The sequence below is a fragment of the Mus pahari genome, chromosome 6, assembly GCF_900095145.1.
Source record: "Mus pahari chromosome 6, PAHARI_EIJ_v1.1, whole genome shotgun sequence".
NCBI lineage: Eukaryota > Metazoa > Chordata > Mammalia > Rodentia > Muridae > Mus > Mus pahari.
The window spans coordinates 95,619,576-95,633,001 of record NC_034595.1 but is presented as its reverse complement, the minus strand read 5'-3'; the positions used below and the strand labels follow the sequence as shown (position 1 = coordinate 95,633,001).

The 13,426-nt window shown below is 42.5% G+C and overlaps 1 protein-coding gene across 1 annotated transcript; it reads left to right on the top strand.

The window, feature by feature from the left end:
* Positions 1-563: 563 nt before the first annotated feature.
* LOC110323746 (arylacetamide deacetylase-like 4) lies at positions 564-11,771 on the top strand. Its single transcript, XM_021201109.1, has 4 exons — positions 564-728; positions 5,310-5,526; positions 7,984-8,047; positions 10,997-11,771. The coding sequence occupies exons 1-4, from the start codon at positions 564-566 to the stop codon at positions 11,769-11,771; spliced, it is 1,221 nt and encodes a 406-aa protein (XP_021056768.1).
* The last annotated feature ends 1,655 nt before the right edge of the window (positions 11,772-13,426 follow it).

The window sequence follows — 13,426 nt, the reverse complement described above, 5'->3', positions numbered from 1 at the left end:
ATGTTGATGTATGAGACAAAAAATAAGATGAGGCTAAGACAAGGAACAACTGTGAAGCTAATTTCTGATACTAGGCATATCAGGCTAGCAAGAAGAAAGAACCGTATATAGGTAACCTTTCCATATACTCCTCTGGGGCTTTCTTCAAATGTTACTTGACATATAAGGCCATCTTTCAAGTCTCTAATTTTGCTCTGAAGAGAAGGAAGGGCACTTGACATGGCTTTCACAAGCTTCCCACATCCTCCACATATTCTGCCATCAGTCCCCAGCAGGTGCTTCCTCCCACTGTGTCACACTTCTAACCAGCTGGTGATGCTCCAGGTCCTATGATAAAGCCCAACCTTCCCTGGGGACAAGGTGCCAGGGATCTTTTCCAGGTGTGGATCTGATGCAATCCCTTGAGCATCACAAAAAGATGTTCCCAGCATGACATAGCTGCCTGTAGTGGGAAGAGGCATGCTCTGAAGTCACTCTGTGTGTTATAAGGCACCTAGATCTGTGGAGGAGAGAGTTCTATAAGCTCTTTCCTCTTCAGCTTATTCTGAAGGAACAATACCACCATGTTCTTGATGACAATACTCTTCACCTCTGCAAGCTTCCTGGTCCTGGGGGTCAGTGTATGGGTTCTCATAAAAGAGATCTTCACTGTACATGTTCCTCCTCCCATCCCCCAACGAGTGAAATTTCACATGCTCCACTACTTCTTCCAGCTGACAATAGCACTGGTAAGTTTTTTGGGTTTTGTTTTTTGTTTCTGTTTTTATGACTCAGTCCCACTAGGGATAGAAAGAATCCCAGCCCTGGGAAAAAGTTGGCAAAGATCCATCTAATTTAAGACCACCTGATAATAGATACCAGTCAGTGATGATGACAGCCATTATGATAAGGACTTCTTAAATACTGTGGTCCCCTGTAGAGTGTCATTGTCACTGACTACCCTCATCAGGAAAAAGTTGTGCACAGTTATTTTCTTAGTGGCTCGAAGGTCCTCTTTGGGTTTATGACTATTTCATTTTGGAAGCTTAGGTGAACTACCTCAGTGTTTAGTCACTCTACTGGTCTTTTATTGAGTAAGCATGGATTGGACCTCTGTACAGTGCTTGGTGGAAAGTGTAGTTCCAAAGTTGGGAGAAGACCTGGAGATGAGCATGAGGAGACAGACCCAGTCCTCATCAGCCCACTCTGGGAAAAGTCTTTTAGAATCTTCCATCCTCAGTGCATTACAGAAAAGAAGAGGGAAAAACTTCTCCTTCCTTATTTCCTAGCAAACACAAAAAGGCTCATGCATGGAGCCAGTTCTGTGCTGTATTCATACCCTATGACATCCTAAGTCTCTCTTTGTGTCCATTGAGACTGTACACTATAGCACACTGGGCTTTGAATGTGTTGTCTGGACATGTGCCAACAAGGCTTTAAAAACAGGGAGGTGAATGCATAAGACAAACATCACTCATAGCTTCCCTGTAGTAGCAAGTGATACACACTCTTGAACATCCCTGACTATGAGGAAGAAAAGGCTGAAGGAGACCATAATTTCTGCTTGGGAGAGGCAGAGGACACCTGTCTTGCTGTGAGGTGCCACCTGAGCTAGCAACTAAAAGAAGACAAGGCAACAGGCACATGCATATCTTGTTGCCTGAGAGATCCAAGGGCCTAGATATCGGAGGGTCATCACGGAGTTCAATGTAGTAAAAAAAAGAGGGAGGGAAGGGAAGAGAATGGCATTAAGGGATGTGATTGTGGACTGTGTAAACTTCTAAAGATGTTCTTATGGCATTGGTGCTTTTCCCTAAGACGAGACGCATATGATAAGCAAGCTACATTCATCTAACCATCTAGGTGGAGTCGACTGTTATAGCATGTCCTGTTAAGAGGAACAAGGTGAACTCGCCAATTTAGCCTCCACCTCAGATGATACAGTAGTTATAGTCCAAGGTTGACCTGTTGTGAGACATTTGAGGCTACCAGGTTATAGTGCCACCATTTGATGCCTCAAATATCTAAAGTGTCCTTGACTTCAGACTTACCAGTAGATTGTATTCCTGTCACTCACACTTAAAGAGCACCATATAGTTTCTAACATGTTTATGTTTGAAACTCAAGGTATCGTGGAAAAGAGGGTCACCATTAGCAAACTTCATTGTTTGGTAAATTTCATAACCCACCCACTTTATGGCAATCAGAAAGCTCTAACGTGCATGGGAATTAGTCCTGCTTTGTGGATAAAGGAATTATGAGGGGAAAAAAAATCACTGAGTTACTAGCTAGTATAGGGCACATAGTTTGGGGCAGAAGTTGAACTAGGGATGGGGCACATAGCTGAGAAGACTGTACAGAGGAACTTCAAGTCTGGTAAGCTTTGGGCCAGCACCAACCTTTACTTTGGACTATGTGAGTCATTATGTGAGCATGGGATTAGAAACAATGGCTTTCCTTCCAATTTTGCTTGTATGTTTGTGTTTGGTTTTGTTCTTATTTTTTTTAATTATTTATTTATTTATTTTAAACTCCATATTTTATTTCCTGCCCTGTTCACCCTCCTACTGCTCCACATCCCATACCTCCTCCCCTCACCTCTCCGTCTCCACATGGATATCCCCACCCCCCATGCCACCTGATTCTAAACTCCCTGGGGCCTCCAGTCTCTTGAGGGTTAGGTGCATCATCTCTGAATGAACACAGACCTGACAGTCCTCTGCTGTAGTGTATTGGTGGGCTCCTATCAGTTAGTGTATGCTGCCTGGTGGTGGTCCAGTGTTTAAGAGAACTTGGGAGTTCAGATTAATTAAGACTGCTAGTCCTTCTAAAAGGTTGCCCTCCTCCTCAGCTTCTTTCAGTCTTTCCCTAATTCAACAACGGGGTCAGCTGCTTTTTTCCTTCAGTTGGATGCAACTATCTGCCTCTGACTCTTTCAGCTTGTTGGGTTTTCAGGAGTGTAGTCATGCTAGGCTTCCCCCCCCCCTTTAAAGATTTATTTATTTATTATATGTAAGTACACTATTGCTGTCTTCAGACACACCAGAAGAGGGCATCAGATCTCATTATAAATGGTTGTGAGCCACCATGTGGTTACTGGGATTTGAACTCAGGACCTCTTGAAGAGCAGTCAGTGCTCTTAACCACTGAGCCATCTCTCTAGCCCCACTAGGTTCATTTTTGTGAGTGCTCCATAGCTTCAGTAATAGTGTCAGGCCTTGGGACAACCCCTTGATCTGGATCCCTCTTTGGACCTGTTGCTGGACCTTCTTTTCCCCAGGCTCCTCTCCATTTCCATCCCTGTAATTCTTTCAGGCAGGAACAATTATGGGTTAGAGTTGTGATTGTGGGATGCCCCCTCCCTCATTTGATGCCCTGTCTTCCTGCTGAAAGTGGGCTCTATAAGTACCCTCTCCCTACTGTTGGGCATTTCATCGAAGGTCCCTCTCAAGAGTCTCTCACCTTGTAGGTCACTGGTGAATTCTGGAGGGACTCCCAACCTCCTGCCTCCTGAGGTTGCCTGTTTCCATTCTTTCTGCTAGCCCTCGGGGCTTTAATTCTTTTCCTTCACCCACTACCAGATCAGGTTCCCCTCTCCCTCCCACTCACCCCGTCCAATTTCCCTCCCAAGTCCTTCCCTCCCTCCCCACTTGTGATTGCTTTCTTCTCCCTCCCAAGTGAGGCATCCTCACTTGGGTCCTTCAGCTTGTTGATCTTTTTGATTTCTGTGGACTATATCTTAGGAATTCTGTACTTTTGGGGGCTAATATCCACTTAGTAGTGAGTACATACCATGCATGTCCTTCTGGGTCTGAGTTACTTCACTCAGGATGATTTTTTCTAGTTCCATCCATTTGCTTACAAAACTCAGGATGTCATCGTTCTTAATAGCTGAGTAGTATTCCATTGTGTAAATGAACCACATTTTCTGTATCCATGTTTCTGTCGTGGGACATCTGGCTTGTTTCCAGCTTCTGGCTATCACAAATAAGGACACTAGGAACATAGTGGAACATGTGCTCCTGTGGCATGATGGGGCATCTTTTGGGTATACTCCCAAGAGTGGTATAACTGGGTCTTCAGGTAGATCTATTTCCATTTTTCTGAGGAACCTCCAGATTGATTTCCAGAGTGGTTGTACCAGTTTGCAACCCCACCAGCAATGGAGGAGTGTTCCTCTTTCTCCACGTTCTCTCCAATATGTGTTGTCACCTGAGGTTTTGATCTTAGCCATTCTGATTGGTGTAAGGTGCAATCTCAGGGTCATTTTGATTTGGATTTCTTTGATCACTAAGGACTTTGAACATTTCTTTAGGTGCTTCTCAGCCATTTGAACTCCAATGGCTCAGATTCTAAGATCAGCAATTGATAAATGGGACCTCATGAAACTGGAAAGTTTCTGTAAGGCAAAGGACATAGTCAATAAGACAAATAGGCAAAGTACAGATTAGGAAAAAGAAAACCCTTCACTAATCCCACACCAGGTAGAGGGCTAATAACCAGAACATATAAAGAAGTTAATCACCAAAACACCAAACAACCCAATCAAAAAATGGGGTACAGAACTAAACTGAGATTTCACAACTCAGGAATCTCAAATGGCTGAGAAGCACCTAAAGAAATGTTCAAAGTTCTTATTTCTTTAAGACAGGATCTCACTAGGTAGCTCCAGCTGTACTGAAACTCACTAGGTAGGCCAGACTGGTCTCAAATTCACAAAGATCTACATGTCTACCTGCCTCAGCTTCCCAAGTTCTTAGTTTAAAAGTATGTGCCATCACCACCAGACCTCATGATGTTTTTGTTTTTGTTTTTTTTTTTTTTGGTTTTTCAAGACAGGGTTTCTCTGTATAGCCCTGGCTGTCCTGGAACTCACTTTGTAGACCAGGCTGGCCTCGAACTCAGAAATCCACCTGCCTCTGCCTCCCGAGTGCTGGGATTAAAGGCATGCGCCACCATGCCCGGCTCATGATGTATTTTTAAGTAATTGGTAAAGCAGTGTGAAAAGGCATTTACAAACCTAGGAAATGAGGTATCAGATGGAAGAAAGGAAATGAGAGCTAGCATAGAACAAACACCATGGAGCTGCTGGTGTTTGTTGCAAAGGCCCCTAGGAAATCCTGATTTCAATGAAGCATAACTTTTCTCTCCTACTTCATGTCCCTCATTTTTAGAGCTTCCCAACCAGGCACTCACTTGCTTACAGGAAACAATTCCACCAAATTAGGAGCGATAGTTCAGCCCTGAGTTGAGCCACACAGAAGACTGGGCAATAGCTATAACTGAATTTGAAAGGTAGCCAACTTGTCTTTTGTTCTTTGTCTCCCCAGGGGAATGTACTGGAGAAGATGAAAATTTGCCCCATGCCCCGCTTTTTCCGCTTTATACAAGACCTCTTGGTGACAAAGAATAACTTTGGTGTGTTAGTGAAGAACATGCATTTTGGTACAATTCCTGTGAGACTGTTTCAGCCCAAGACAACTTCCTCTGGCCCCCGGAAAGGCATCATCTTCTACCATGGAGGAGGTGGTGTGTTTGGTAGCCTTGGTAAGAGGCATTTCTGAAACATAGGAAAGGAAGTGGTTCTCATGATTGACCTAACTAACTACATCTACATTCTCTTTGGGAATTATTAGCAGGTAGCTAAAGAAAGCAGCAGTCAGAAATCCTTCTAGGGGGCCCAAATTGTGGCTGCAGGTTGTGTCAATCAATAAGTCTGACATGTCTATGGAAATGTTTTCTATAATAAGTCTTAGTCAAGGAGGGAACACAGTGTCACATACAGCCAAGTACTTGGTATTTTCCTTCCCATCCATTCATTCTCAAAGCCACTGGCTCATGCAATATCTGAAACTCACACATATCCCTCAGTTCTTCTGGACCACCATAGTGTAATCAATCTGTAACCACCCAACCCCTTCAGCTTCGAATCATGATGACAACCCTCTTCTCAGTTTCTTAATTTGAAGGCTTCTCCTCTTTCTCAGCAACAGGGGTCTTAAAACACACCTCAACACAGGCAGTCTAGCCTCTTCTTTGGCCCTTTGATATTCTCCACCATACAGTCACTTTTGTCCTGTTCTGCCCTTGCTATGCTGCAACACAGACTTTGTCATTATGCACAGTAGACACAGTGAGCTCATCACTCTTGGTCTTCTGTGCGTGCCCCTTTGTTCTCAAAACATGCCTCCCCTCATTACTGGCTTGGAATAGGTGAATAACCACTTGATCTTGGACCTTTTCACAAATGGCCTTTCTAGCATGGCATCCCCCAACATCTACCTACAGAATTTTTCTACCATTCTGAGATTAAGTTCATACACTCCGACTCCACTCATGACAGCTTTCTTGTTGGATATATTTATGGTATTTGTCATCATCTCCTCTTGCTTTGGTTCACCAATCCCTGTGTTTCCTTGTTTGCTGTCTTTCTGCCCCTGGTAAAAATGGGAATGCTAAGAGAGAGAGAAGACCTCTGTGCTGTGTTGCTGGATCCCCAGTGCTTGGCCTTATTGTTTGTATTTTTTTGACTGACTGTATAAACACATGGATATAATTATCTGTTGATGGTTGAGTGAATGGATAAATTTACAAAGGAATTCATGGTCGAATGAGCAAGAAGTGTAGATGTAGATAAGGACAGATGGATGTCCTCCTTAGCTAGAACAAGATGAAATAGGGGTTCCTTGCTGCCACCTGGTGGTAGAAATACCCATGACTATTTTACATCTGAAGGTGTTGCTATGATATCCACAAATTAACTATGATCAGAACCAAGGTATGGTTCCTACCCCTGTCCAGGATCATTTCTCAATCCCAGAAACCTTTGGAAGCCTAGACTCTCAAGCTCTTCAGTGGTGTAAAACACCCATAGAAATCCTACTTATGTGAGTTGCTGAAGTCCTGATACCTTTTTAGGTTCTGTATCCACAGAGATACATCACCTATCACAACCCTGTTTTATTCACTCCAAGTAGGGTGAGTGGCAGGTACAAAACTCTGAACTGGAGCGAACTGAGGCTCTTAAGGTAAGGAAGGAAGTGAGTGGGACACGGTGGGTGGAAGTAGAACAGGTGGAAGAGCCAACGTTGTGGTTAAGAGGGACTCCATGTTGACTGTCCATTAGTGTCATACCCACTCCCAAGTCGCCTCCTCTAATCCAGTTCATTCCTTGTTTAAGAGAGTCCCAGACATTTGTACTTAAGGAAGCATGAATGACACTAGTATACAGCAAGGCTGCAGCATGATTGTTAAGGCCCTTGAATAGAGGAGCAACTCCTCAGTGCATTGGCCTCAGCACCTGTTTTCACTTCTTATCATATCATTGAAGGTCCTTGTTTCCACCTAGCAATTGCCTGCTATTACTACATTATTTGGCAAAATTCACAAAATCCTAGTTCCTGAGTTCCCACTTCAGAGTTGTTGGTTCAGTGGGTTTGTCCATCCTGGGCAGAACATGTGCGCAGACTAACCAGTGCCTCTGGATGACAACAGCCAGGGCTGGACACAGCTGAGTTGAAGATTCATTTCTCAGGTTCTCTGCCTGGCACTGTACTGAATATCCAACCCAGTCTTTGTAGAGGTTCCATCTTCTGGAACTTCAGATGTATCACCCCCCAATTGAAATGACCCATCTATCCCTTGTGTATTTTTGTCTAATTTGAAATATATTAAATTATTAATGTTCCTAGAAAGTCATTCCAGACTCCACAGGCTTGGCTTTGCACATTTCAGATCCCTTAAGCTTCCTAGCCCTTGGCTTCCTTACTATAAAGTACAAAAGATGAGCCAAAAAGTCCTCTTGAATGCTGACATTGACAATGAGAGTGATAACTGACTGACTTTACCAAAAACATCTGGCCAGAGTCACTTCAGAGGTAGCAAGAATCAGAACACAGGGAGGATGTCACCTTCTTACGCATAGCACAAGCTTCTGTCCTAGGACTGTGGTAGAAGTTCTACATCCTCCTCATGAGATGCATTAGATTCGCTCTTGCCTTACAGATTCTTACCACAACACTTGCAGTTACCTGGCCCGGGAGACAGATTCGGTGGTACTGGCAGTGGGGTAAGTAGCTTATAATAGACATTAGCTTCATCGGGTACCTGGTTGGGTTATGGTAGAGTAAATACAAGCTAAGAAGGCCCTACTATGCTCTGGACAACTCCATGGCCATTTATTAAGTAAAACAGAAAAGCACATCATGATGTAATGGTATCTAGGCAGGGAAAAAATAAAATTTTTCAACAACTGACACCAAACCCAATAGAGACCTAATAAATTTATGTTAGAAAAAAATAAGTGATGGATCTAGGGATCAGAGTGTCTTAGTTACTTTCTTGTTGGTGTTATAAAACACCACAAACAAAGGAAACTTAAGGAAAATAGAATTTATATCAGTTCATGGTTCCAGGAGGCTGTGAGTCAGCTAGCATCAGGAAGGGCAGTAGAAGTATCAAGCAGAGAGCACATATCTTCAATCATAAGCACAAAGCGGAGAGTGAATAGGAAATAGGATAAAGTTATAAAAACCCATGTCCCACTCACAATGACATGCTTCTCCCAGCAAGGCTCCACCCCCAAAGGCTTGGTAAACCTTGCTAAACAGTGCTACCAACTAGAAATCAAGTATTCAAATAACTGAGCCTATGAGAGACAGTCCTCATTCAAACTACCATACGGAGTAATCTCCCTCTCAGCAGGCTGGCATTGGCATGGGGAAGATGATGGAGTAGTGAAAGATGGCTCAGATAAAGGTCAATGTTATTGTTTGAGTGACAGTGTGCTGTTAATAACTCACAGGCTCAGATAAAGGTCAATGTTATTGTTTGCGTGACAGTATGCTGTTAATAACTCACAGACACAAATGCCAGACACCCAGGGCACAAGGTGGAGAGTGACTTAAGACTCAACTCTAGTCTTCTGGAAATGAAAGGGATTTTTGAGTGGATGGGAGCAGAAGGGGCTTCTTACTACAATTCTGTCTCTTGTTCTAAGAAAACATGAGGAAATAGAACATAGTAAAGTTTAAAAAGAAAGTAATGAGAAAGTCAAAGCTTCCCTGTTAGACTGCTTCCACAGTGGCTCCCTCACACCTTGGCAGACCTCGGGCTAGGTAGATAGTGCAGATATTGTGACTGGAGAAAGCTACTAAGTCAGGGTTCTCGAGAGCAACAGAAGTTACTATATATATATATATATATATATATATATATATATATATATATATATAGAAAATGGAGATTTATTAGAGTTCCTTGCAGTGAATGCATTGCAGGCTATGATAAAGCTGTGTCCTAATGGCGACCAAGAATTCAATAGTTGTTTTGTCTATAAGTCTGGATGTCTCAATAGTCCCAATCTTGTGTGCAAGTCTCAAAGGATTGCTAGAAAACTCCTGGCCTTTAGGTGTAGGTTAGAATTACAATATAGGTTCTAATACCAGCTAAGGAACACCTCAGGAACAAGATGGATAAGCTTTCCAGCAAGACTGGGGGGAAATAAGGCAAAATGCAAAAGTTCCTTGTTCTGTATCCTCTTATGTGGGATGCCTTCTACCAGAAGATGTGGCCCAGATTTAAGGTGGGTCTTCCAACCTCAACTGATCCAATCATGAAACCCCTCACACATGTTGTTTGGAGTTTTGTTGAGTTCAGATGTGATCAAGTTGATCATCATAATTAGTCATCACATTAAGCGTGTATGGTTTTCTCTGATGGCAAGAGAAAGGCATTGTCTTTAGAGTTTCCAGGGACCTCCTCTTACTTGGTTGCTATGGTATCTGAACTTTCATTTTTGGAACCCAAATCTCAGAAGGCCTTGCAGACTCTAAAGATCTGTTGTGTGCAGAGCATAGAAATAGACATACCTCCACTGGTCTCTGAATACCATTTGTGCTACACTTCCTCTTTGCAATTTAGATGTATGCAACAAACTTCCTGACTACCCTTAGTGATATTTAGTGGGGAATTATAAAGATCTGGTTGAGTATTGTGAGGCAGTGGCTGATTCTGTTTAGCCAAAGAAGGGATGCCAAAGAACTGTAGTGAGTAATGCCTGGGATGAATGCCTGAGAGAGGCTGAAACACAATGAGACCTTCACCCCTCTCTTTTCTCCTGCTGCCCTGCACTGCCCTCATATCCTCTCACTTCTTCCCTGTTATGTCCAGCTGAACCAACTTCATCTTGACTTTAACCTTTGCCTCCCCATTTTGACTGACAGGCAATAAGAAAAGTCATTGCCGTGTCCCTGTCATTGCTTGTTTTCTTAATGTCAGCACAATTAGCTTTCAACTTTTTCCTGGGTATAATCCTGGGTAGGGTTTTTTATTCCATATGGATTTGAATGGAGAATCTCGGCCACTCTGACTCTAGGTAGGTTCTTCAAAGTCAGGTACAAAACAATGGGAGTAACTGTGCACCTATTTTTTTTCTGTCATGTGATGAAATCCCCAAACCAAAAGAAGTAGAGGAAAGGTTCATTTTACTTTATAATTCCGAGTCACAGTCCACTATTAAGGAATGTCAAGGAATTTGAAGACAGGCCTGCTTACTAATACACAAAGCATTATCACTAACCAAGGAACTCACTTCACAGACAAGTATGACAGGAGCCATGGAGGATGCTCCTTGCTTGCTGGCTTGTAAGCTCATGCTTAATAGGTCTGGGCCACATACTAAGGGGTGGTGCTTCTCATGGTGGTATTGACCCTTCTGCACCAATTAATAAGCAAGGTAACCACTCCATACACAGACGTGCCCACAGGCTTATTTGAACAAGGAGATTCTTCATTTGAGGCTCTCCTCTCAGATAACGACATGCTTTATTAGATTGACAGTTAAAACAAACCAAAATATCATCTTGATTTGTTTGGGTCATTCTTATGGTTTAATCAGGCTCTGCCTTCTCTGAACATAGAGATTACTATTTGAATAGCCTTCACTAAATACCCTGTCTGTGCTAGTATGCTATGTTTTCTTGTTGTTTGTTGTAGTTGTTGTTGGTTTCCTCTTTAGGTACCGAAAACTTCCTGACCATCATCACCCTACTGCTTACCAGGATTGCCTGAATGCCACAGTTCACTTCTTGAAAGAACTTAAAGCCTATGGCGTAGACCCGGCACGGGTGGTGGTTAGTGGAGAAAGCATTGGAGCTGGGGCTGCGGCCATTATTGCTCAGGTGGTATTGACTAGAAAAGATCTTCCCCAGTTTCGGGCTCAAGTCCTGATTAATCCAGTCGTCCAGGGGATCAATTTTCAGTTACCATCTTACCAGCAGTATTCAAATGCTCCATTTCTCTCTAGGAAATTTTTAATGACTTGTGCGTGTAAGTATCTGGCCATTGACCAGTCTTGGAAGGATGCCATGTTGAAAGGTACTTTTATACCCCCAGACTACTGGAAAAAGTATGAGAAATGGCTCAGCTCTGACAACATCCCCCAAAGATTCAAGAGCCAAGGCCGACAACCTGAGTTTCCTGGGTCTTTTAATGAGTCTGCTTTTTTGGAGACCAACATTGTTTTCAGGTTAGAAATTTCACCTCTCCTGGCAGATGACCAGACCATTGCTCAGCTTCCTGAAACCTTCCTGGTGAGCAGTGAGTATGATGTTCTCCGTGATGACACTTTACTCTACAAGAAGCGATTAGAGAGACAGGGGGTTCCTGTGACATGGTGCCATTTGGAAGATGGTTTTCATGGATGCATAGTTTTATTTGATAAGAACACTCTCTCTTTTCCTTGCTCAAAAAAGGCTATGAGCTCTACAGTCAGTTTCATAAAGGGCATTTAAGATTTCAAGCATGAATTCAATTGTCAAATAATTTCTCAACATGTACAATTAAATGCTTTAGCACTGCAAATGAACAACCCTTAAAAAACAAGTTAACAGCAGACTGAAAACAAGCAGAATGGAAAACAAAACAAAAACAAACAAACAAACAAACAAAAAAGCAAAGCCCATAAAGGAAAAGAAAGAAAAATATATGTGATAGTAATTACATACGTAGGATAAATAAAGGATGGCTTTTGACATCAGCAAAGGGCTTTGCTGAATACCTCAAGTCATAAGGTCATAAGGGTCAGACATAAGACAGAGTTGAAGACCTGCTGAGTGCATGGGTTCTCACCATGTCTTTCCTTCAATGGCAATGTTCAGTGATACACTTAGCAGAACTCTACCACTACCATTAGAGAATGAATATCACGGGATTTCTTAATGGCATTATTCTACAGCTCCATGCTAAAGTGGTGCCACCAACTTCTCACATGATCACTGATGGACAAATCTATATATGTGAGAATAAAGCAATATAGGGGCCACACTTCTGATTGATGAAGTCAAAATCACTGGTTACTGCCCAGTTCACATTTTTTTCTGTCCTGGAAATCTTTGCAGAGGACCTCTGTAGACCCACCTGCCCTGAGGATGGATCATAAGAAAATTTCATAAACATTTATAAGAAAAAGAGTCAGGAAATGGGGAATATGGAAGGAATGGAAGGAGAGAATGAACTCTGAGGAGCGCCAATCCTTGCCTGGACTCAAATCTTTAATTGCAGAGTAGACTCATCTTCCAGGAGGCATGCTCTCAAGTTAAGGCTCTCTTGTGAGTATCTGAGACCAGTTGGAATCTGAAAAGTGCTGCATTGGGACAATAGAAAGAACAACGTGTAAGCAAGACCTCACCTATTGAAGATACCATCTTGTGGGCATCCTAAGTCATTCAAAGGAATGGGCTTCCTATCTTTGAAAGCAAATGTCCAGAAAAGTGTTTCCTTGGGGTTTACACACCGAGGCCAATACATGATATTGCAATCCAAGGGGACTGGGATAAATCTTAAGCTGTCTTAAATGTCATCCCTATGGTACTGGATTTGAAGGCATGAAAGATGCAAGATTGGAGGGGTCATAAAAAGTTGATGAGGCCTGTTCAGTATGGCAGGATCAGAGTACCTGAAGAGAGGCTCTGAGAGGCCACTGAATTAAACTGCAAAGATGAAGCCTCAATTACAATGGTGACCTCATGATATTGGAAATGCCAGGACTATGAGATGTCTACCGTGGATAGCTTCAGTTGTTGAGTGGAAAGTCTAAGGGAGAAGCTGAATGTGGTATAGGTGGGAGAAATGGAGAAGTAGAGCTACGGAAGCCCTTTGTAATCAAGATTACATTACGAGTCCCAAGTACTGGACATTGGAGTTGCAAGATTTCATATTATTTCAGCTGGATTTTGGTTTTGCTTTGGTATGATTACTTCATTTCTATAACCTGTTCTTTCATTTTGGAGTAAAAATATTGCATGCTATTGTATGATGTAAGAATATTTGATGTAAAAAACACATGCTTTTATTTTATAGGAGCTCACAGTTAAGAGGTTTTGGCATTTTAAAGATAATTTGCATCTTTAAACTTGGATCATATTTTCTATTGTGGTGGAAAACATTG

Coding starts and splice junctions, on each gene's coding strand:
- LOC110323746 (XM_021201109.1), top strand. CDS start 564: ATGTTCTTGATGACAATACTCTTCACCTCTGCAAGCTTCCTGGTCCTG. Junction 729..5,309: donor TCCAGCTGACAATAGCACTG/GTAAGTTTTTTG, acceptor TTGTCTCCCCAG/GGGAATGTACTGGAGAAGAT. Junction 8,048..10,996: donor TCGGTGGTACTGGCAGTGGG/GTAAGTAGCTTA, acceptor TTTCCTCTTTAG/GTACCGAAAACTTCCTGACC.